The sequence below is a fragment of the Cebidichthys violaceus genome, unplaced genomic scaffold (assembly GCF_023349555.1).
Source record: "Cebidichthys violaceus isolate CVI_PGR_0920_01 unplaced genomic scaffold, fCebVio1.0.p SCAF_50, whole genome shotgun sequence".
NCBI classification, from domain to species: domain Eukaryota; kingdom Metazoa; phylum Chordata; class Actinopteri; order Perciformes; family Stichaeidae; genus Cebidichthys; species Cebidichthys violaceus.
This window is the reverse complement of record NW_027176706.1, coordinates 1,540,803-1,565,851: the sequence shown is the minus strand read 5'-3', so window position 1 is coordinate 1,565,851 and position 25,049 is coordinate 1,540,803. Positions and strand designations below refer to the sequence as shown.

Genomic DNA, 25,049 nt, shown 5'->3' with positions numbered 1-25,049 from the left:
CGAACTGATATTTCAACTGAGACATAATTAATGAGATGTGCATGTCTGGTCTCTCTCCTCTGAGCGAAGCACTGTGAGACAGCTTGCTGGGACCGGGTTCAGGAGCGAAGGGCAGCAAGAGGAGCGGGGAGTCTTGTTGCCAGTTACCAAGGCGCAGCAACCGGTAGAACTGTTAACAAGCTGTTTATTGTTTCTATAATGGGGAAAACGGAAGCTGCTTTGATCTGGCTGCACCGTTTCTACAACTCTACGCCGTTTCAAACACATCAGGGCTGAGAAAGACGATAAAAATAAAAGCCTTTATTTAGGTTGTAGTGGTTAAAACACCACCTGTGGCAACCCCACCGGCTCTTTGTGAGGGCTGAAATCATACAATACACTGGATGTAGAGGTGTTGAGATATATATATATATATCTATATCGGTATTAATGATAACCGTAATATTCTAAAACAATGTTTATAATACATCCAATAATCCAGCTCTTCTGAAATCTCTCTCTCTCTCCCGTCCTACACGGATATTTTGAGTGTAATTCATTTGACAAAGGACCAAACTCACAATAAACAAAAGTGAAAGATGAATTTAAGATTTTCTAATGATATCGCAATTTTTTTTTTAATTGGAATTCTTTTGGCTACAATAAACGTTGAGAGAAAATCGGACATCGGGACAGCCCTCAAGGGACGCAATCATTATTATCATGACAATCTCAATGCCAAGGAAATATTACCAACATAAAAATAAAATATCATAAATCATATGTAGTTGTGTGATGCATTCCCATCAACACGATCATAAGGGCTTGTGATCATCTTTCGAGCTTGAAACCATTGTTCAGTCCGTCAAGTGGAATTTTAATAACCGATTCGTTGTTCAACGAATTAAATCCAGAGTCAATCGCATATTAATCACGATTTGGACTTATCTGCCCTGTATGAAGCGTTGTTTTTGTGACCGGTCGTTCTCCTCTTCGAGAGCACGTCGAGGTTTCCCCCGGATGGTGAAACTGACTCACCACTTGGCTTCAGACTCCCTTTTTTTTTTTTCTTTCTTTTTTTTTAAGTGAAAGGCGTAACTTTTCTCATCACATGTTAAGTGCTTTCGCGGTCACAGGTCCGCATGTGTGTGTAAACGTTGAATTCTGTCCAAAATTGCTCTCGGCGAAAGTCCGAGCCAGAAATAGAAGTGGTGAGACTTGGCATTGTGTTTCCTGAATGTAAAGCCTACCAGCGGTGCTAGAAGGGGGGGGGGGGGGGCAGAGGCATGTTTTATTCAGTGTGGGCCGTCGGAACGCTGCTTCTGTTTCGCTCATGTATTTTATTTGTTTAAAGCCTCTGGAAGCAGAGTGACGAACAGCGCGATTACAACAAAGCACAGTGTTCTTTTTTTTTTTTTTTTTTTTTTGCATAACCGTGTAATGACGGCTCTGGCGCTGCAGAGCAAACAGCTTTCTGGCTCCCGATCAACAATTTCACCACTTGACACGGTGTCTTCAAAATGAGGGAATCCAGCGCGGATACTCCAGAAAAAAAAAAAAAGAAAGAACTTGAAGTAGCCTCACAATCGCTCCTCTGTTCCTACTGGTATCGAGGTGAATTCTATTCTGTAAACGAGTCAGAGGATGTAGAGGTTATGTGCTAAATCTTTCAGAAAAAGTGTCAAGAATGTGTTTTTGTATCCGTACAGTTTTAAGCGGGGCTGGGAGACATTGTCCACCAGCAGCAGAGTTAAAGACACGTAACACACGGACGGCCTTTTAGCTGCCAAGATTCCGTCCCGTCATCGCCCGCCCACAGTCGCCCATGTGTGCAAAAGGCGCGTTTTTTTGTTTTGTTTTTTTTTTCCCGCACACGCCGGCTTTTTCGCGGCGGTCATTTAACAGTTTTCCCTGCCAAGTCTCTGCAAACACAGTTTCTATTATCTATCCATTGTCACACGGCCCCAGATGTGTGTGTGTGTGTGTGTGTGTGTGTGTGGTTTTTTGTGCAGATTCTAAATAAACCGTTAACAATGCGAGGCGCAATTTAATTCGGACGGGCTTTAAGCACCGACCACAGGGCAAAAAAAAAAAACGAGGTGAACTTGACGTCGGCGGTGGACGACTGCCTCCTATATGTGCATTTGAAGTCGGAGCCCGCGGCGCTAATGGCGACGCGCTGAGACATTTACACGAGGCTCTGAGAACGGATTCTCCTCTCTTCAGGTGACACGAAGCCACGTCTTCAACGGGTTCTACTGTGAGCTGTCACCCTGAAGAGAATGCATAAACCCTTCACAGATTTTCTCTCTTCTTTATTCGCAAAGCTTTTTCTCTTTCCTCAGACGTCTCACGTCTCACATTGACAACGCCGTCAAAGATTACCGTCAGACGAAACGCCCAGAAGCCACGGCGTCGGCCTTTTAAACGGCGATGTCTTACCGCACGGTTAAGTTGCTCGATAATTGAGGGAAACAATCCTTATTATTTCAGTTCTCTTGAATTTTTTTTTCCTCCTGTTGTTGTTGTTGTCCCCCCCTCCCCCCCTCGCTGGTGCCAGTGGGTGACAACACGCAGCAAAAATACGGTTAACATGTTTCATGTGACACTTCAATTTCCTCTCTGTCAATCAGCGCAGCTGCTGTATCTCTCTTATTGCTCCGCTAGACTTGACAGCCCGTGATAGATCTGGGTTCTGGGGTTCTTGATTACGTGGATGAGCATGCAAACAGCATGTAAACAGCATGCAGGTTGAGACCTACAGTCACGCGCTCAGACTGCGACGGCTTCACCTCGACGGGGTCGTTTTGGTAAGGATCAAAGTCCTAAAACGAGAAAAGACGCACACACTGAGACAATGTCGTGTCCTGAATTGAAACAAACTGCTTCCTTAAAGCAGCAGAGTGTGTTTGAATCCTGGGACTAAATGTTTGTTTCTGCGGCGTACAAAAAGAGCAGCAACTGGTGATTTACGACAGCACGGCTGCTCCTACGATAATCTGAAAAAATTCCCATGAAAATTGATTTTTGTTTACAGTAAATCCTGCAGAAATCTGGGCACGGAGGTCGACGACTCCCGGGGCCCCCCTCCCCCCCCCCTCCCCTCCCCTCCCCTCCCCTCCCCTCCCTCCACCCGTGGCCTCGGAGAGATTGTCATAAAAATGGCGCGTCCGGAAGAGACAGCCGGCGGCGTCGCTGAGTCGACAGCCCCCACTGTGTCCTAGAGTAGTCCATTAGCTCTACCTGCCCCCCCCCCACCCCCCCCCCCTTTTTTTTTTCTCTCCACAGGATCCCCACAGCACTAAATGAAGCCAGGCATATTTTCATCTTCCTGACAGCCCGGCTGCGGCTGCAGCACATGGGAGATGGAGGTCCGTGTCAGCCTGCGCATTTCTGCCGCATTTCTGTTTGGCAGGGTTGGCCCAGATGCTGATCCGCAGCCCACCGTATCATTCAGACTGGACTTTTTGTTTTTGTTGTTGCTGGTTTAGAACAGATTTCATTACAGGAAGGAAGGAAGGAAGGAAAGAAGGAAGGAAGGGGGGGGGGGGGGGAGGGGGGGAGTCGTGGTCACCTTTACCTTATGAAGTCAGTACATTGCTTATGCTTCGGAGAAAGATTACATTCTCGAACACCTTGACTGTTTTATTTCTCGGAGGCTGAAGCGCTTTTGGATTTTGTTTTGGTTGAAATTTAAATGGGAGACGCCGAAGCCCGAGGAAAAAAAAAAAAAAAAAAAAAAGGCAAGAGGTGAACTCGTGTTTTAAGCTCAAGCTGCTAGCTGGAAAAAAATAAACAGTTGTCCACGTCCGCTATAACCTCCGAGTTCAAATGAGCGATACCAGCCTGCGATCACAGTATCCAGGCAACGTCAGGAAATGCGGTGGAGTAGCTGAGGAAGTTTCTCCACCATCCTACACATCCTCTGAGCGCATCCTCTGGACCCACACTGCATGTTCTGATGTGCCATTTCCCCCCTTTTTGTATCGATGACCAAATAATCTTAGCCTAAAGTCCATTCACTGGCTTTCATCTGCGTCCCGTGGTCGAGATTAGCGGACGGAGTTTGCCGATTTCTGCGTCTCAAGACAGAATTATAGAAATCTATGCAGAGACATGCACGTACTTATATTTATTACAATGAAACCAGTATATTATGTTCCCCCCTTTATTCCAACACATGGACGGTCTTGCCATTTGATCATTGTGAAAAAAAATACAAATATTGATTAGCGCAGCTCGAAGCTCCCTCACTCCTCGTTCTCTCAGTTTAAATAAATAACATTCTTACTCCACACTCCGTGACAAAATGTACCAGAATGTTCTGTTTTCCGCTTTATCCCGGCACATTTAATCCATTATTAATACACACATATTGATTCGGTGCAGCTAGAAATCATCACAAGTAGAACAAAAAAAATAAAAAAATCCCTGAATGACACCTTTTTTTTTTTTTTTTGCAAATTTGCAAGGACGCCCGTTCCATTCTTTGCTCATCAGTAAGACCGAGGCCCGAACGACATCGTGAAGTTTACTGAATGCACTTCTCATACCACTGCATACGGGCTGGAGTACAAATGAAAAAAGTCAATGTACTTTTATTCATATTCTGACAAAAGTTCTTTCACTGGCATTTAAGTTTTTCTCCCCCTCGCTCTGAACATCGAGAGTCGACCTCAACCATCTGCCTCCAGAGCAGCTCTGCCTCTGACAAAAAAAAAAAAATGTTTTCAGAACAAAAACTTCCAATCTGCAGAATTGAATGCCACCTCTCAACACACACAGCCATTACCTGTGGAGTATTTATGTGCATTTTTGAAGCTGCAGATGCTCGGGGGGGGGGGCGGAAGAAAGCTTTCAAGGGGGGGTGTGGGAGGAGTTTGTGGCGCAGCAGCTCAATCTTAAACCACTGCGGCCTGTACAAAAGCTAACCGCCCACCCGAGTTATAGAGACATTTGAATGCGTCTTGTTTGCCAAAAAAAAAAAAAACGGTGAAAAGAAAATAACGTGTGCGTGTCATTGTGTCACTCTTTTGTGTATTTCACAGAGAAAAAGCACTCTGCATTTGCTTTTTGCTAAAAAACTGTTCCTTGCGGTGATTGTGTTTCCCACAATGCATCTCCATCCACCGTCGTTGCTTTGCTTAGTTTTGAACAAAATGTGAAAACAAAAACCCCAAAATGAACTTTGCGAGGTACAAAAGGCTACATCCACCGCTCAACATTCAAGCTGTCAGTCAAACGGGAGCGAATTCTACCGAGCGCTGCCTCGTTCGCTTACAGCTCTAGTTCACCTCCGTCTCCATGTTGTTCGGAGTCGTGGTTAAGAGTCGGTGTGTCGCGTGAGGACGCAGGCGCCGAGAGTCGACGTCTCGATAATGAGACACCGAATAACTCCCGTGAACTCCTTTTTCATTTCCTTAATCTCTGCCCACGGGCCAGTCCAGTAACACCGAGTCATTCTTTTCCATCAGTTCGTCTTGCTACTTGATCACACATATCGCCTCCTGGGGGGGGGGGGGGGGGGGGGGGGGTAGGATAAGGGAAGAAGAAAAAAAAAAAAATCCACTGTACAAAATGAAACTGAAAAAAAAAAACGCTCCGTAATTCAATATCTTTAATAACGATGGTGAACAACTCGCTTTTGTTAAGCCCCTCGTAGGACGATTAATTGCAGATGTCCTTGCAACTTCAAGCCCGCAAGCAACTTGTGGCTTCAGGCTACCAGACCGTAGAGGTGTATATATGAGTGTGTGTGTGTGTGTGTGGTCACAGGACAAGCGCTGGCCTCCGCTTCGGGGCTTTGACCAAGCACAACGAGGCTCACAAAGGCGCATATTCTTTTTTTTTCTTTTTTTTATATATATATCGCCTTTCCTCATTTTCTTCCCCTTAATCTGATCACCAAGCCGACTCCCCCGCTGCGGTGCTCTGCGGTATCCTCTTTCAATAAAATCCAGGTTGGATGTGCTTTCCCGGGGACCTGGTGGAGTTGCTTGCCAAGCGCGCACGGCGGGGTGACTCGGCGAACACGGATTCAGCAGGCCGACGCCATCGCTCCTACAGCAAGAGCCTGAAGCGAGGCGAAGCACTCGCGATTGATTTAACACTTAGAATAGGGGCAGAATATATATATATATATATATATTATATATATATATGTATGTATATATGTATATGTGTGGAGGTTCCGTTCGTGTCTCCCCACCTGCTTTGAAAAGCTTCGGCGCTTACAAAAGGTTAATCTGATATGGTGACCTACTGGAGACTGTTCCATCAAAGCGAGGGTTGTTTTCAAGGACTGCCGATTAATGGATCAATAATGCCATCCGCTTGGGTCAATGCAACACAGTGAAAGACTCCTTCTGCTTTCAAATACGTGGTAGAAATTGCGGCGTTCAAAAACATTGCGATAAATAAAATATAAATAAAATGTTATATTTCTTAGAAACTATGTATTCAAGTTTCTCTTTCCAAAAGCATCGTTTTACAAGATTACATTTGAACACAATCAGGATGAAGTAAGAATTTACCGTCCGCACAATAATCGATTTTACTCAATTGTGCATGAATGCATCATGATGTAACTCAACGGCAACCCTCCGTTAACGTTGGCTCCGTCATTTAGCCCGATTGGCTACTTACAGCTAACGTTAACTAGCTTTCCTTCTGCCGATTTCAACAGATGTTTGTTGTGGCATTATCAGTCTCGTACTCGCTGATGCTGGATCCAGCATTTTAGGCAGCTTCGGTATAGATTTCTAGAAAGGGGGGCGATTCGTAGTGATGAACCTGAAGAGGAATTATCTCATGAATCTGCAGCGTTCCTCAGCTTCACTGAGCTTTAAAGTGAGTTTCGTCTCAGCAGACAGATCTAGCAGCCAAAGAGACTTAATATTTCCCTCGTGAGTCGGTGGTGGAGACCAAAAAAGAGGTTGAATAATGGACCTACATTCAACAGGTGGTAAGAAACATGACTCCAAAGGGGATTTTTTTAAAAGATTACGGAGCGCCATAAACAGCTGGATGTGTAAATAAGAGATCAGATCAGATAAAAATGTACATCGGTCTGTTTGGAAGTATTTTGTCATTCAGCTCACGTTGATTAAAAACTTCATCGTGATTAACTGCAGCCCTACTTGGTGAGCAGAGAAAGATCAAATACAGCTGAAGTTGTTAAATGTATTTGGTTTAGACATAATTTTAATGACTATTATTGAGACAGTGCAGCGTTAATAGACAAGCCATTAAGAGTATTTTTCATGAAAACGGCCCATTAAAATGACCTACATGCTATGCCGATGATGTCGCAATTATTTACAGCCATAATTGCCTCATCTGTAATCTCACAGCTTTTTTTTTTTTTTTTTGCCTCGAGACACACTTCGAAGGAATTAACAATTAAGATGCTTTATTTTTGTATTTTCATATCTCGTTTCTGTTATTATTTTTTTTTAAAAAGTCTTTTAACTGTAAAAACTGTGACTTTCGCTCTAATTCGCGTCTCCGCCATTCGGCACGGAGGAGCACGGCTGTGGGATTTCCTCGCTCCAAATGATGAAGTAGTTGAGAAAATGTCAAGGGCCTTACCGAGGACTCGGGGTTTGTAGCCGTGAAACAGGAGGACGGGCCTCCTCGACATAGACACTATGAGAGGAAATGTGAAAAGAGCATGTGTGTGTTTAATTTGCGCCGCTTCGCTCTCGCACGTTCCCCCCCCCCCTCTCTCTCATTATTTATTTAGTCAGAGTACACTCTTAAGCGGCGTGACCTTTCGGTGAAGTGGGCTCGCGTTGCCGTCGGCGGGGCCCCTAAAAAAAAAAAAAAAAAATAAAAAATGCTTCATTCGTACTTGGAGAGAGGCGATGATGATCCCCGGTGTCGTAACCTGTAGAAACCACGCGGCAGAGGAGTCGCTCTCCGCTCGCATAGCTCCACCTGCAAAACGCCAACGAGAGAGGAAAATATGGATGAAAACAATACGGGCTTCTTTCCCGGCAATTAGTCTTGACTGAATCGATGAGCGGGCCGGATTGTCTTTTTTTTGTTTTTCCAGCGCTGCTCCCGGGCTGATATTGGTATTGGTACACAAGTTATTTCTGCGAAAATTGATACCAGAATTTGTTTAGAAAAAAAAAAAAAAAAAAAAAGATCTTTTGCAGGGGTCTCTGGAAAAAAAAAAATCCACTGCTTGCGGGTAGAAATGTAGCCTCTCAGATTAAGTGCCTCAGCTGCGTGTTCACCTCCATCTTTGGAGACATTTCAATGACGATACAGGCCGAGACGTTGTTAAAAGGGGAGGGGTGGCGGTGTCCGTTTACCCAGGAGAGAGCCGGTGTAATCCATCAGCCTGGCTGCTGCCCGTTCAGCACAGCCAGCCCCAGCTGCTAACCACCCCTCCACCCCCCCCCCCCCCCCCACCCCTCTATCAACATCTCTCTTTCTGTCATGATCTGCCTCTCCAGACTCGCCGTGTAGCAACACTGTCCACTAAAAGCTTCCCTACGCTTGATAATTTCTGCCTCATCATAGATGATCAGCAGCCGACCTAACCACCGACAACGGCAGATAGAGAAACCCTGCAAATATTTAATGTTAAGTGATGCATTATACACCACATGCTGCCTTGCAGTACATTAATCAGAAGGTGTGATGTGTGTGTGTGTGTGTGTGTGTGTGTGTGTGTTCTGTTGGAATAGAAGTCTTCATTTTTCTAGCTGTCAGACTGTCTCATATATAGACCAACACCAACAAATCGTGTCTCTCAAAAACGTTGTATGTGGCACTGAACCCATTTGTTCCTATTGAAGATGTAAATCTTTAAAATTATAGTTTCATTCCTAGAAAAAGGTTTCTAAAACTAGCTAGTGCGTTTGCCGGGGACTATTTTCAGCGGTGGATTGATACACGTTGTACTGCGCCGGGGGCAAGGCTGTGGAATTGCCTCACAAAATATTGCCAGCCTTAACTGTGGAAACGCTCACTGGGCTTTCTTGCTGAGAGTTAGATAAGACGATTGATACCTCGCTCATGTCCGTCTGTCCTTGTCCGCTACATATTATTATGTAATATAGATTAGCTTAGCATAGCATCAATACTGCAAACCAGGGAACAGCTAGCGGTTTTCGTGTCCCAGCGCTTCATAATCACACCAATTAACACTTTGTATCTAATGTAAAAATACTGAATTGCAAAAAAAATTTATTTGTGGTTTTATTTCAAAAAGTAGCGAAAAAGAAAAATGTTATTCAGCTGCTGAACTACTCAGTGTGAATGTAATTCCACTCTGGAATGAACCATTCATAGGGTAAATATTTTCCTAATTAGCTACCTCAGACACACACACACACACACACACACACACACACACTTTGGATGTAATCTCTTCCTGTCCTGGTGTTAGTCCACCACTCCGGCTCTAAATTTAGCACCTGTGTGTCAATTTCAAAGTGAAAGGTGCACAGAAAAAGTAAAAGTGAAGAATCCTTTCAGTGTGTGTGTGTGTGTGTGTGTGCTTGGAAACAGGAGGTTCGGTGGGTATCAATGTCTTTGTCCATTCAAGGATATCTCTTACCGTAACTCTATATGCCGCCACGGGACACCGAGTAGGCGCTGGAGTACCTTTTCACCGTGTTGTCCGAACCTCGTCCGAGGCTGCGAGGAGAACACATAAAGAAGGAATGTCGTTTTCTCCATCCTGTAAAGAAAAAAACAACAACAACAATAAAACGGAATGCCTTCGGGGCTGAGAGGTGATCAGACACACGAGTAACTGTTCTCAGAAGATTGAACAACTTCAAACAAAAGCTTCATCTTTTGAGTAATTTTGCGGCCCCGCTCTTTTATTGAGGTCAAGTCTCCTCCAGACAAATGACATAGCCAGAAAAAAAAGTATCCCGTACAACTTATTATGAAGAAATACGAGCGCCGAGAGAAATGATCGGACGCGTCGTATTAATATTTGATCAGTGTGAAATCATTTTAATCTCCTTTTGTAATTAAACTTTTGACAGTCGTGTAATGGAGGTTTCAGCAAAAGAAATGTGGAAAATATCACATAACTATTTAATTAGTTCCCAAACTCATTAGAGGGTTCCTGCATATATATATATATATATATACGTTGCCTATAAATCCGGTGATTCATGTCATTCCGAACAGAAAAAAAGAAAAGAAAAATGTTTCGTCCATTAACGTGTCAAACTTCAATAACGACGCTAAGTACAAATAAATAACGTCTTATTTATTAATTAATAGAAAAGAAAAAAACCCCATCATGATAGACAGATGCTCAGGCGTTAAAGGGCGCGATGATCTCCTCCTCTGCTCGGAGTTTTGTTGCAGTCTCAGTTGGGACAACCTGTCACAGGGCAACAGGAAAAAGAAACGGAGTCTATTCAACAAACACAAAATAGAGCTGTTGGTTTTTCCCTCCCCCTGCGGAGTCGAGTTCACGGTCAAAACATTTTTCCTTTTCAGCGAGCGTCTGTAAACCGAGCGCCTGAGATTTGTCCCGCTGTGTATCTGAGAGCTTAGGATCATGACATCTTCCACATACCAGTTATGACATTTTACATTTTCAGCTTGAAACTTAAGTGCAACAGCAGGATGAGATTCAGGTTTCCCCAGACCGCAAAAAAAAAAAAAAAATCACAAGCAACCACAAATAAGGAGCACAAAAGTTTTGGAGCCTTAGCGGCATTGAAAAATTCAGGCAACCGAGGGTTTTTTTCGCCCCTCCTAGGACACATTTCATCCGTGCAGCTGGCCTAAGCAACTCTGTGAAGGAGGCGTGGAGTCACTCTCCCCCTCCGAGACTCATTAGGACCTCCCTCATAACTGTAAAGCTCGGCATGGACTCCCTGAGCAGAGAGACCGGGATCCTCCGTCTCTACGCTCCAAAGATGTCTGACTCCTGTTCGATCAAGACATTTTCTGTCAGATCTCATGTTTTCTTCTTACATTGAAGTTTCTCCAAAGTCAGCTACTTTCCCGCACACGAAGGGGTGGGGGGGGGGGGGGGGGGAGAGGGGGGGGGGGTCAAAGTCAAACGCGCAAGTCGTATATTGTTTCGGAGCAATTATGCATTCTTCACAAGCCATTACAGAAAGGGTGCCCTTATCTTTAATGGGACTCTTGAGTTTAATGTTGTAAGGTGCGCCGAGGATGGTGAGCAGGCGAAGTGAAGTTAACGGTCCCAATGACACCAGCAAATTCTGAAATTATTATTTCAAACAAAAGGAGGTGTTGGATCGTTACCGTTCGTTATGTTTTCAGGCGTTTTGGCCAATGCCACACAGCAGCTTAGGTCTGGGGGATGGCAATGTCTGTCGTTGGGTTCATCACTTTGGTCCAGACTGAGGTATCATTGTGTTAGCATAGTCGTCGCTATCGTTTCGCCATTTTGCTCGTCAGACTATCAGATTTATTGAAATAGAAACACTGATCGTTGTCAGCGTGTGTTCGAGCCACAATCTTTAACATTTAATAATTAAATGTTTTAGGAATTTACCTTTTTTCTAAACACGCGTTCTCATTCATACGCCAGCGGTACACTTGAACGTCCACCGGTTGAAGGGTTGTCGGTTCGATCCTCCTCTTTTTCCACACGTCAAAGTGCCTTTTTTTTGGTTTTGTGCGAGACACTGAACCCCCGAAACCCCCGATGGTCGGACCGATTTTGCGCCTCTTTGAGGAGCTGACATCCACGTTCACGTTTCGTTCGGAGACGCAACGAGCAACCCGTGATGGAAGACAACTGGATGGACGGGACAGACTCAGGCGTGTGATCATACGCTCATCGCCTATTAATCTCAAATACTAAACTGTCAGATAATCTCTGGTAATAAAACAACAGAGGATGTATTTTGCAGAGCTGATCCAGGGAGTCTTTTTTTGCCAGGCGGGTCGTTGCCAAACACTCACTGTATCTCTGCTAGGAGAACATCAAGCGCTTTATTTCATTTGCAATATTGATCTCTCTTTTTTTTTTGTTTTTTCTTTTTTTTGTTCTTGGATTGCTTTGATGCTCGCTACCATGAAAAGATGACAAACTGCAATCTTAATTGATTCGGCTCTGCCAGGAGTCAGGAGGAGGTCGAGCTGAGCTTCAGAAGGACGAGGCGAGGCGAGATGATCGACGCCGCGCTGGAAGACTTTAGAAAATAATACGCACGTGATGATATCATAACCACAGTTTAATGCCTCTCTAATGCACGCCGACTTAGTGTGGGAATGAATTTCTCTATTTACCAGAATCTGAGACGGACTGTGTGTGTGTGTGTGTGCTCGTCCGTCCGTCCGACCCAGCGCCGAATGCTTTTAGGAGGCACTTACGCGCTTTTTGGTGCATTTTTTTTATTTTTTTTTTGGTCTGCAGTTTTAATTGACGCGCGATGAGTAATTGAAATTAAAGGATGAAGGAGGTCTGGTCGTTACCAGTTATGATGATTCAGTGTATTTTGATAATGCAGCCTGAGATGAGGCCCTGATAATGATGTACATTAAGCGGCACAGTTTTCATTTTCATCCTCGAACACCCCCCCCCCCCCCCCCCTCCTCCCGCCCCGCCCCAACACCCTTTCACAGTCTAATGACAGTTTTATGGGAAACTTCATTAGGCAAAGGGATGTCGAACCGATAAACATCAGCTCCTGTTAATTCCGGGATAAAGTGGCCTTGCTGTGGTCCTTTGGTGTTAATGTCCAGGTTTCATATTAAAGGTTGGGGTGTGACCAGATGGATGATTTATTGTTAATTAACTCAGTTTAAAAAAAAAAAAAAAAAAAGGATTTATCTTTCCATCTTTTTTCTTTTCCCAGCTGTTTCATTCGGGACATCGGTCCGCTGGGGCTCGGGGTGTTTTGTTGTCCGCTCGCCGACCCGGTCCGCGAGACGGCCCTAATGAAGAGAAAGCATCGCGGGCTTGCACCGGGCGCTGCAGATTGCTAAAACAAAGATGGTGATTCATCGAAGATGTAATCTGAGCAGAGAGCGCTTAAGTGGGTGTCTTCTAGCGTTAGCTCGATGTATCGGATTCGGGATCATACAGGCCTTTCATTAGGTATCAGGTCTCAGCCGGTCATGTGGTGCACTTCTGTTATAATGGAGGCTCATCCCGGACCGCAGGGACGTAAAAAAACGACCCTGCAATTACATAATGTTCTCATTACACGTGTTATTTATTGATTTAATGTTCGTTTTTTTTTTTTTTTATTCATCCTTAAGCCGCCTCCTCCTTAATATTTATCGCCAACCATTGCAGCCGCGGTGGGTCACTCTGCGTTAGGCTTGAAATAAAGCGGCCGATACTACCTAAGCACGCTCGTTCACATACTCGCCTGCATACTTTAAATAGAAACAATCACAATTTCAGGTGATTTTAATACGTTGGACTTTGTGACATCCACTAGTTTCGGCATCACAGATCACAGTTTTTTCTATTTCATGGAATCTAAAATGTTAAAAAAGAAACACACAACAGGAGAGTTTCTCTCTCCACCGTTGCTGTGAGCTTGACTTGACGATTCAATCCAAGAAGCCTGAGTCGTATCGCCGCAGTGCCTGGAAACAAAGGATCGTTTATGAATAACAACAACAAAAAGTAGAACTATTACAGAGCAGTTTTATGAACAATTCTCTGAAATCGTCTGGGGGGGGGGGGGTAGGTGCGTAGAAACACCTGTTTGCTGCAAAATAGGCCTCTGACAGCTGTTTCCAGCGTCTCCCGTCGACTCTGCCGTCGCTTCCCTGCAGTTTCCCTTCTGGCTATGAATTAGTACAATAGGGGAAGATGTGATTAGGGCTCGGACAGGGAATATGTTTAAATTACAACCACGGAAATGGAAGCAGGAGGAGAAGCGGCGTCTCCTTGTCTATGGACGTCAGCTCTGTTTCAGCACCACGGACAGCACCGCAAACACACACACACACACACACACACACACACACATATTGTTCTGAAACAACAGCTAAGCAATTGCAACGTGTATCTCAGCCAATCATGTTGTTTTTAATATTTGTCTTTAGACGCATGAAGCTTAAAGAGAGGGTGATCGATGAGCATTAAAAAAATAAGACACGATTCAACGATCGGTGGACTTTAGGCAAGACTGGAGCCGATCAGACTCGACTATGTTCCCTTCCTGGTATAGCAAGGCTCTTGTCCCTTCGGAATCGTCCGTAACTCTCAACAGCTTTACGATTTCAATTGACTTCTTTTCCCCCCAAAAAAACACAAACCAGGCCAACAAAAGGCGCAGGAATAAATCATCTTCATCAAAACTTCACAATGAATAAAAGATGCCTCTTGGGAAAAAACATGGTACCCCCCCCCCCCCCCCCCCGAAGAAAGCAAACTTTTTGAGCAAGATTAAAACAAAATGTCAGCGCTCAGACTTTACGGTGGACAGGGTTTTGAGGATACCGGGAACCGGCTCCTCGCTTTTAAATAACGCATTCATGCCATGTTGACATTTCACTCAACACCTTTCTCCAACAAAATATTCACAGTATGGGGAAACCCTTCAACGAGCGGCCATTAAAAACACACGTTCGGTGATTTTAAGAAGAGCAGTTTGACGATTTCTAATCTATTGTGCGAGAAACATTCTTAATTATGCATGTGGGCGATATTACAGGAGGCTTGAGGATCATTGCATATTCAGCAATTTTTTCTTTTAGGCTACAGTTTTGAATGTTCTATAAATTTGCTTTGGAACTTTCATCCGCCGTGTAACAGCACAGTCAGCAAGCTACACAGAGCGTCTCATTATGATATTCATTAACACACCTCACGCTTCTGTTGTGAGTTGCTAGGGGTGCCGGGGTCAAGTTTTTTTTTTTTTTTTTTTTTTTTAATGATCAGTAGAATTTGTTTTTCTCCGGTAAATATGCATTAATGGACATTTAAATGTTTTAGTTTTTTTTAACAGCTCAGCAAAAAGTGTCCCCGACTATATACATTCAAACGCTTCTGCTTTTAAAGGATGACGAGAGGATCCGCTAGCTTTCGTAATGCAGGGAGGGAAATCCTGGAAACTCGTTTGGAGGGATCATCACGTCATTCCTCACGAGTGTCAAGTGTTGTTGCCTTTCCAATTTACACTTCTCTGTCCCCGGTCCTTCGCCTCGTTTTTTTTTTAATATCCGGTTCTCATTTGACACTTTGTCAGACCCCTCAGTGTCACGTCTCGTTGGTTGAATGTTCAAACAAAAACACCACTTAGCACAGAAAACACGTCACAATTAAAAAGGCAGACTTGGCAATAATCTTCATTTGGCAATAATCTTCATTGCCAACCCTGTTGTTGTTGTTTTTTGTCGAAATTCTCACTACGTTACAGACGGCAATCAATGAATCAAATACTCTTGACAAAAAGCACTGATCTGACGGGCTACCTACCTGCTTGCTTGTTTCATCGCTCGTCCCTCGGGTCTTCCACGAGCTGCCAGCTTCACAGCTGTCGGCACTAACAACAGCCATGTTGTTTATGTTCATAGTGATAATTTTGAGGGGAGTGGGTTTTGGACGGAGGCCTGAAGGGGACTGGCTGTCCGAGGGGGCGTGACCAAAGCGTCGTCATCGTGACGCCATGGGAATGACAACTGCGTTTTTTTTCAAAAAAATTCTCACTTATTCAATTTTAAACCACATGTGACCCCAATATTAATGCCGCATTATTGCAACAGGCAGCAACTCCGGATGCTTGCGAGACGCGTGCCGTCGATGCCTTGCCCTATAAAACCTCCATTTACTGCGCTTTGCTGTTTAAGTGCAGCTGCTCGGGATTTTCATGGATGAGGACAAATTTGTAAAGCAAAATCCTCTCGGCAGGTTGAGAACACTTTGATAATCTTCCGCGCGATGCGAGTCTTTAAACAAACAGGTGCCAAGATAAATGCACCCTGCAACTATCTTAATGATAAGCAAACAACGCCGGCCTGAGGTGGATGGGAACGCCGTCACGCGGAGGATGGAGCCTGTGGCGCTTCTGGCGTCTTTAAGGCGACTTGAACCCTTAAAGGCCTTAAAAAAAAACAAGCTTTAGCACTTTGAACAACCCCGCCACCCAAGGGGATCTTGAAGGAACTTTAATGTTCTTACTCAACCATTTGAAATTTGTGACTCGCCCTGAGGGTGACGAGAGCATTCCTAAAGATCCCATGATTTTTTTTCTGCAGAGAAAACGTTCTTTTTTGTATTTGTCTAACACTTTCGCCATTACCACTGAGTTTTTTTTGTTGGGGGGGGGGGGGGGGGATTAAGATCATCTGCTGCCATACGCTTCCGTAAGAGGACAGGGGTCGGACTTCCTCGGAGAGATCCGCAGAAATGGAGTCCCTCACTGGCTGGATGTATTTACGACGCTTCGCAGGCCGGATCCCGAAATGAAAGAGGCACCACTCGAGGGGTTCTCTGTCTTAATCCGTGGACATTATCTCTACACTGTAAGCGGGTCTTGGCTCGTTACCTCGCAGCAGAGAGCCAGGCTGGCAGGGTTTCAGGGAGAGCGGCAGAAAGGGAAAAGGGGGAAGGAGGGAGGGCCTCGCCCGGCCGCCGAGAATGTAATCTCCAGATTAGGGGGCGAGACGAATTCCTGCTGCCAGCCTGACCTTGTCAAGGCAACGGAGAAGCCAGAGTGAAATTGAGATTTCAGGACAGGAGCGAGTCGAGGCAATATATATATATATATATATATTTATTTTTTTCTGGAGCGTTAGTGTTTCTTTTTCAAGGGTCAAAGCCTTGACACCATGATTCACGCTAAATGCGTGTGGTCACACTGGTAGCGCACATGAAATGTGTGTGGGGCAAACCGTTTCTGGCACTGACCGTACCGCCTGAAAACCCTCGGCGGCCTGTCAGTCCAGTGCAGTCTTTATGGGCTGAAGCAAAAAAAGACATAAAACGTCTCCGAAGCACCATCGTTCTTCCAAATGTATTGAGACTCGGGACATTTTTAATTTTGATCCCGTATGTCAAGACAGTGTGTGGATTAGTAGTTATGCATGGATAAAAGACTCCAAAGACTCTAAAGACAGTATTTTAAGACAGTAAAGAAAACGCTAAAACACAGATTGCTATAATTTAGCAAGAACAAGTATCTGATGTGAATTTGCAGCGTGTTTGGGATGCATCGAAAGCGCCTAAAAAAACTTAGGTTTTCCATTTTTAATTTTCTCCGTGTAACTTTAAACTTAAGAAAATAACATGTTCCTCTTTAATTAATAAGCAGTGAAACACATGCTCGCTCAATTCAATATTAAATAAGCTTCCATCTGGAATGTTCTTCCATTTTAGTTTGAATATTTCAACTTCCCCGAGTGACCTCAATGTCCTTTTTTGATTGTGTTTATATAAGCACGTTACGCTGGATAGAAGCTGGGAAAACGAGAATAATGATGTGGCGTTCGTGTTTGAGCATTTCATTCATTTGACCCGTAATTGCAAAACAACAAAATAATGAGTCTGTCTGCCGCAGACAGCCAACATGCGGCGTCGGTCGCATAAAGGAAGTGGCGGAAAAGCTGCCAGCTACCATTGTGCTTTTCAGACGAGATATATTTTTATTGCCTCAGCTTGTTGAAGCCCAAAGAGAAACTCGCTGTCTCCTGATTTTTCAATTAAATTATTTACAGAAGGAAACACACTGTGAGCTAAGCTCCTCTATGCAGGTGCATCATCCTGTTCGTGCTGAGCGGAAATAAATAGCGGTGCAAATTATAATAACGTCCATAAAACAAAAATTAATGCAATGTATTTTGTGACTGGGAATGCGAGCAGAAGTAGACGTAAGAATCTCAACACTTAACATCAAGCTCGATGATATATGTACCACAACAATTTGTTGAATTGGAATGTCAAACGCTTCGCCTATAATTTCAGACCAAAGAACAGTCCGTTAATAGAGCACAACGGCGGCCGTTACACCTGACAGTCTGTATTTACTGCAGCTAAAGGTCTCCGGTGAGGTACGTACATTTGCCCTGGGGCGACGCACTTAGATAAATATCACAGTTGAGATAAATACCTGTAGGCTGAGCCACGGAACACAGTTTTATGTACAATTAATTGCGAAGCGTCAGTCAGTTCCATTACATTACAGTCATTTAGCAGACGCTTTTAACCAAAGTGACTTACAATCGAGTATCTATCTACACACCGTAGACGCAGCTACGGGAGCACTTTTGGGGTTAATAAGTGTCTTGCTCAAGGACACGTTGACATGAGACTGGTAGAGGCAGGAGCCGGGGATCGAACCTCCGACCCTCTGATTGAAAGGCGGCCCTGCTCTCCACTTAGCCACGGTCACCCACGGCCAGTTCCGCTGAATTGAAGCAAGATACGGGGGTTCGTGAGGCTCCTCCTCCCTCTGCGAATGAAAACACAGGTTGGGCTTTCATCGCTTTTTCCGTGCCGCCACGGTTGCCGTCCACACCCTCCGCTCACAGCACAACAACGGGGGTCGGAATTCCCTTCCAACGTTCAAAAGAATCTGTGAGGTGTTGAATAATTAGGGTTTGAATCGGGGAGAATGTACTTCTCATTATATTTGTTAGCTGGGAACTTTACACATATTGTTTAGCAAAGTGGCGCCACCGCCTTATTAGAGAGCAGCTGACCCCGATGCTATTTTTCACATTTAAATCAAAGCGACCCTGACTCTTCACACTTTGATGTTATGGGAAATAAAAAACTATGATACAAGTGGAAAGTAAACACTACCTTATAGTGCAATGTGAAGCAAGTAACGCCAATAGTGTTGTCCAGCGATAGACTGGTTTTCCGATGACAAGATTGATACCACTCACACATCGGTGCGACGCTCATGGAGCTAGCTTAGCTTAGCATAAACACTGGAAGCGAAGCGGGAAACGGCTATTGCAGAAGAACAGCCTAAAATCCCCAAATGTTGCTTCAAACATTTAGTTTTTTGTTACAAACGGTACAATTTTAGAGGCGTCGGTCAGTGTATTTTTTGAACTGCGAAGAAAGTCACGCTAGCTGTTCCTCTTAGCGTCCAATATTCATGCTAAGCTAGCTTAACAGGCTACGGATTCGGGTTAGGTAAAGAAATGAGTTGTGTCTATTGCGGGTCTAATTTAGAGTCAAATTAGTTTGCATCCTTTGTCATCAATCATAATAAAGTTGTAATATGACACAATTACAGTACAAATCAAAGCATAACGGGTTCATAGAGCTGAGGCTTTCACACTAAAGAGGCTCACTGACTTTAGTGCGAAGGAAGTCTTGAATCTTGCATGTCAAATTTGTATAAAAACAAACAAAATTGCGTGCAGCTTAACAATCATTTAAAAGAAGAATAATAACGCACTGCAGTGAAGCATTTATTCCGTGTGCGTTACAGATCAGAATAAGGTCCGTCACCGTGGACGTGACTCTCCCTCACGTCCTGTAACCAGGGACGCACCCGGTGTGCAGATACTGTACTTATGATGTATCGAGCCCCTCAACACGAAATTGGGAGACTTAATGACCCAATTGCCTCAGTCCCCATTCCCCAACTCGACTCTCCGGCACGTAGCTGAAGTCATGCATAATCCCACAAAATCTACCCAGCTTATGCATTTTAAATGGGGAGGCCTAAATTACAGAGCTGCTTTTTTTTAAGTGAATCCATTTCTAATAGAAGGGCAGACAGCTGGGATGGCGTCCGGTTGTTGGGTGTTGTCACCCAGATGGGCGCATTTTATAGAATGCAAGTACATTTTTAATGCGTGCGAAAGGTTGCAGAGTTGACGTATTTGATGCACTGATCCCACGGAAACAAGAGAGGCGGATATTGTTAGTGTTTTGTTGCTTAAAGGATAATCGCAGTTCATCACAAACCCTGGTATTAAGTTAGTTTTGGAGTCTCCGAGTTAATTGTTCTGATCTGGGGTTGCCATTCAGCAAGATAGTCACCTTGTGAAGATATGCAACACAATGAAATTCAGCTTTTAAAGCCGATACGTCTCAGCTGTGACCCAAATGAAATGAATCAATGAAATATAAAATTTGCAGATTTGCTTCTTCAGTTCTATTTGACTCTCTAGTCTATCATTTACCTGAGAGGATCTGCAAACAGACTCAGTATGAATTAGCCACACGTCAAGGCCAGGTGAAAAACCTGCTGCGAGGGTGAGACGCAATGAATCGTACAACGCGGATAACGGCGCACACTTTTCAACGGCCTCTCCTCAAAGACAGGCACGGCGTTGCACTCGGTTGTACTAAAAAGGTATTGAAGTGGCCGTGTGAAGAATAAAAAAAAAAAAAGAAGAGAACTCGAGAGGTTCAAAGTCTGCCGTACTTTCCAACCTCTTAACTGTGAGTTAATTGCATCACTGTCCGATTGCGACATTGTGTTTTTGGGACAATCTGACAATCGCCTCACTTGAAGCACACTGCCTCTGTTATTCCTGTTAATAATAATCAGAATACAATCGTTCTCACAAAGTAAGTTCCTGAGAATTCAAAATTGGCGTATTCGCAAATGATGGCCAAAAGTAGTAAAAATGATACCAGCGTTGTAATAACCGAGACTTACATTCTGATCTTAGTCATATTAAAGCGAGTTGGATTCTCGATCGATAACCAACATGTGTCAGAAGCCCTCATCTGGAGGAAGTGATGAACATACATATTCAACAATATCATGGGCCGAGTGGCTCCCCCCGGAGCACATGTGGTCAAACAGTATGCATCTTAAGGGGATCTTCAAAAATAATTAATATTTTATGGAATCCTTTCCATTTGGGTCTGAGAGCCGCTGAGACACATTGGCTTTTTAAAAGCTTCAATCAATCGACTGGATTTCTGTTACTCTTCACATGCCGCGTCAGCATTGTTGTTGAACGGAAGGTGTGTTATTACATGCCGTGACAACGGAGAACGAGACTTCTCGATGTGGGTTCTAAGGCACTTATTCAATAAAAAAAAAAAAAAGGTAAGCGTAGCGCCTCGCAAACGGCCAAACTACACCACGCTATTCACAGCCGACAGAGAGAAGTGTCACAGAGCTGGAAGAAAAAGACGAAAAAACAAGCGACGTTTGAATCTCTTTCTTTTTGAACACTTGGTGCATACGGACTCGGGAGATGGAGGTGGTTCACGGAACTGTGGCGCAAACGAGACCCTCTGAAAGAACTGCGTGCCACTTTAGTTCACACCGGCTGATCCTGTGTTTGCCGCGCTCAGATGTTGAGCTCATTTGAAGCTGCTTATTACACCTGCCGATTGATTGCCGTGCACCGTCGGCGTTTATCTTGACTTGAAACGCAAAATTTTGTTCGCAGGCAAGTCGGTGGTGGTGGGGGAGGAAAAAAAAATGGTTCTGTAAGCTTTGAAAAAAAAAGAAAAAAGGAATGATTTGCAGTTGAAACACAATCTCACTCACAAATCTTTCAATACATCAGAGCCTGAATGTTTTGAGGACAACGCCTGCATGGTGGAAGCAGGAAACTCTGGTCTTGGCATGTTGCTAGGCGATGCGATTAATATTAATGTTGTCTTTTTGCTCAGAAACGTGTGCACTCTCTGCCCCCCCCCCCGGGATAAACCGAAGCTTAAAGATATCTCCATCTCGCTGGTGCCTCTTTTATCCTCGTTAAAACTCGTATCAAAGGTTTTAATTACATTCCGCCATATTGCTGCCGAGCTTTGTTGAGGAATCGCCGTTGCCTTTATAGTTTCCAGTTTGCGGTGCCGATTATGCTCCGCTTTATGTCTGATCTAGTGTAATTGAAAAATGGGCACGTGGTGCATCTGGTCGTGGGAGGTGAAGATGTTTGAGTTTGTCAAAGGGCTTATTTTACCTGAATGTGAACCAATCAAAATGAAGAAATCTCTATTAAAACGTGAACCGTAAAGCTACAGCATCCCGACCTCTCTGTTTTAAATCTTGTTTTCTTTTTTCTTTCTGTTCAAAATTTGTTTTGAGCGCCCGAAATAAATCTGTGATTGAGTTTGCCCTCTGCCTCACCCTTTCCGCCCGCTGGGCTTTTAGCTCGGAGTCTTTGTCGTAACCTCCACGCACCTCTCAGCCTGCCCTCTCTGCAAAACCATTTTCCTGGCACTGAAACACAGATGTTATCCATCTGATTAAACGGTCAAGGTTACATCTCCAAATACATCAAAGTCTACCTCTCCCATAAGAAGAACTGTGACAGCCAACACTTTTTTTTTTTTGGTAGCCCGGAGGTGCAAGCTCCAGTGTCCTCGCCGTTATTGTTTTTATGTTTACGTAAATTGGCATCTCTGCTCAAATTGAAAAGCTCTTATTGTGATGAAGACGAAGCCAAAAGGTTAGATGAGTGATGCTGAAGGGATCTGGTATCCTTTGCTTACGGTGCCTAAAAAGGGTTCAGCAAATCTGCAGACCAACACATATAAAAATGTATCAACGACGGCTATGATAATTGGTTTCCTGTTAAAGTCTTTTAAACATTAACTGGCTCCAGGTTATCAAATATCTTTCCTCGTTTTGAAGCGTTGCATTTGAGGACAACAGTTTGGGCCTTTTGAAATTTTTGGGCTAAAATTTTTAAAATACAAATATATATTTTTTAATATATATTTAAATTATTTTTCTAGTGTTTCTTTTTTTAGTCTTGCCAACAGTCCAAGACCAAAATATATTCAATTTAAAGTTGGAGCCAAAAAATTTCTGATTTGTTAAAAAATGTTTTTAACAATTTAGGATAAATTACATTTTCTAAATTGATGCCAATTCATTTTCTATCAATCAACTTGATGGCACATGGCTAGCCTAGCTTAGCAGAAATATTTGAAGCAGGGGGAAACAGCGAGCCGAGATCAGTCCAAAATTTTTTTTAAAAACGTGCCCATGAACACCTCAAGACAGCTGGGTCTGGTAGTCGCAGTGAGGTTGCCATGTTTAGAACCATTGTTCCTGTTCAGAGATTAAATACAAAACCTATGTTTGAAGTTATGCTAAGCTAGGCTAGCCATGAGAATGTTATCGATCTTCTTATCCGTCTCTCGTGGAAAGAAAGCGCGTGAGTGTATAACCCAGAATGTTGAACTTCTTCTTCCGGTTGATGACGATCATCAACCCCCCCGACTCATTACTTCTCCTTTTTCCTTCTTTTTCAGAGATCGAAAAAATTCAGAAAGACGAGGACAAGGAAGAGGAGAAGTTCATCGACGTCGTCATCAACAAGAACATGAAACTGGGCCAGAAAGTTTTAATACCAGTCAAGCAGTTTCCTAAAGTAAGTAGCTGCGGTGCCACCGCCGGAGACTTCTCCGAGAATGTCAAGTGCACAGATAGAGAATTTTAGATAGTGATATTTATAGATAATGAAGCCAACTACAGTAGCTCCGGTTTTGGATTTAGATTCCTCACAAGAGCCACTTGGAACTTTTTTGTTGACGCTTTATGGTTAGCAGATGTAACATATCTGGAGGATGTTTGGCTGACAGAACTGGGCTAGAACTATATTAGGGAAGCTACTTCCTGTCCTTCTTCAGAATTGTTTAAAACTTTTGAAACGTTACGACCGTGAAGCCCTCTTTTCACGCACAGCTCCCGGTACATTACTGGGATAACCTTTCTCCCGCCCATTTTGTGATTTTTTTTTCACTACTCACACATGCACTGTATACGTTCAGCAGCGTTTCGAACACATGGGGTGTAGGATTTGCCTGGATGCTCCCATTCACACAGGACCCCATGCAGGAAACGTTCCTGAACATTTCAGGTGTAGACCGCATGGGCGAAAGGCACATCATTCTCACACACACACACACACACACCTCTCTATTACACTGACCTTGGTCAATGGCGCATTGATGTCTTGGTGTATTAATTTGTCAATGAATATTTATGAATATATGATTCAAAGGAATTATCTCACAATGGATTTTATTTGTCTCGAGTGTGCAGTGGATTTCTTATGACCCTCTTTTTTTTAAGGTGTTTTTCAAGTTCTGGTGGTCTTTTTTTTCCCCCCCGTGACAATGAATAGCTTGAAGAGGGTGCGAGTGCGATTGCAATGCAGCACATAAGTCACATGTATAGGGTCCTAGACAGCCGGCTTCGCGGTGACCTCCACGCGAAGCCGCTTTGAGCGATAACACTGTTGCCACATTTGAGAGCACTTCAGCCTCGCCCCACCGCGAGGAGCCTTCACCGGCAGCAGCGTTTATTGGAGCCTTGCCGCTCGGTGCATGACGGGGATTTCCCGCTGGGAGCGCGATGGGGAGGTTGGTGTAAAAGTGAGAGGGCCACTCTTAGACGGGAACATCGCTCAAGTTTTCACCTCAGCCCTCCAGGGGGAGGAGGACAGCGGTAACCTGCAGCGTGTGGATACAAGAAACACTGAACCAATGAAGCTCCAGAGGTGCATTGTGGGTTTCAATTTGCCCCCCAAAAACATGCTTTTCTGCACACTTAATGACGTGCACGTTAAAATCAGTCTGTCGGTTTAACATGCAGGGTGTAACAATTAGTTCAAAAGCAGCTACTAATTTAACACGTAGCTTTAAAAAAAAAAAAAAATCCAACATGCAGCTATTTGAGCTCCGTGAGAAACACGTCGTCTGTCGACACTCTTTAATTTAGAATAACTGTCACGGAAAAAAAAAAATTCCCAGTGTTTTCATTTACGCTCAAATTCTTCTCATATGAGATTCAGTGAGAAACTGTTACAGTGAAAATCGTTTTTTTTATTTTCACATTTTAACAAAAGTAACCGCAGTGACCACATAGTTCTGATTCTAATCTGTCAGAATACATGTTACATGTCCACAGTCACATGCATCTCTATGGTGCTAGTCTGTTAAAGTAGTCTGCATCTTGCTAGATCAAGATCTTTAGACGGCAGCTTATGTAGACATCGTCTGCAACGCATTTCAGTGGCTATATCTCCACGTTTAGTCAGGACCTGCTCCGTAAACCTTTTTTTTTAAAAAAAGCTCACTTGTCGGTTTTGCATTTGTCATTATATCACCAGATATTTGACGCTCACTCTGATGAAGAGCCGGACCCCGAGGCCCGTGGATGTTTGCACGCGGCGTCACCTGGAGGCTGTTACGAAGTCTC

General features: G+C 43.9%; 1 protein-coding gene across 1 annotated transcript in view; it reads left to right on the top strand.

Annotated features, from left to right (window-relative positions):
• khdrbs3 (KH domain containing, RNA binding, signal transduction associated 3) overlaps window positions 1–25,049 on the top strand; it is a 78,911-nt gene that overhangs the window by 12,010 nt on the left and 41,852 nt on the right. The window contains exon 2 of the mRNA XM_068731266.1: window positions 23,099–23,217. Within this exon, the coding sequence (XP_068587367.1) occupies window positions 23,099–23,217 (119 nt within the window). The remainder of the gene's footprint in view (window positions 1–23,098; window positions 23,218–25,049) is intronic.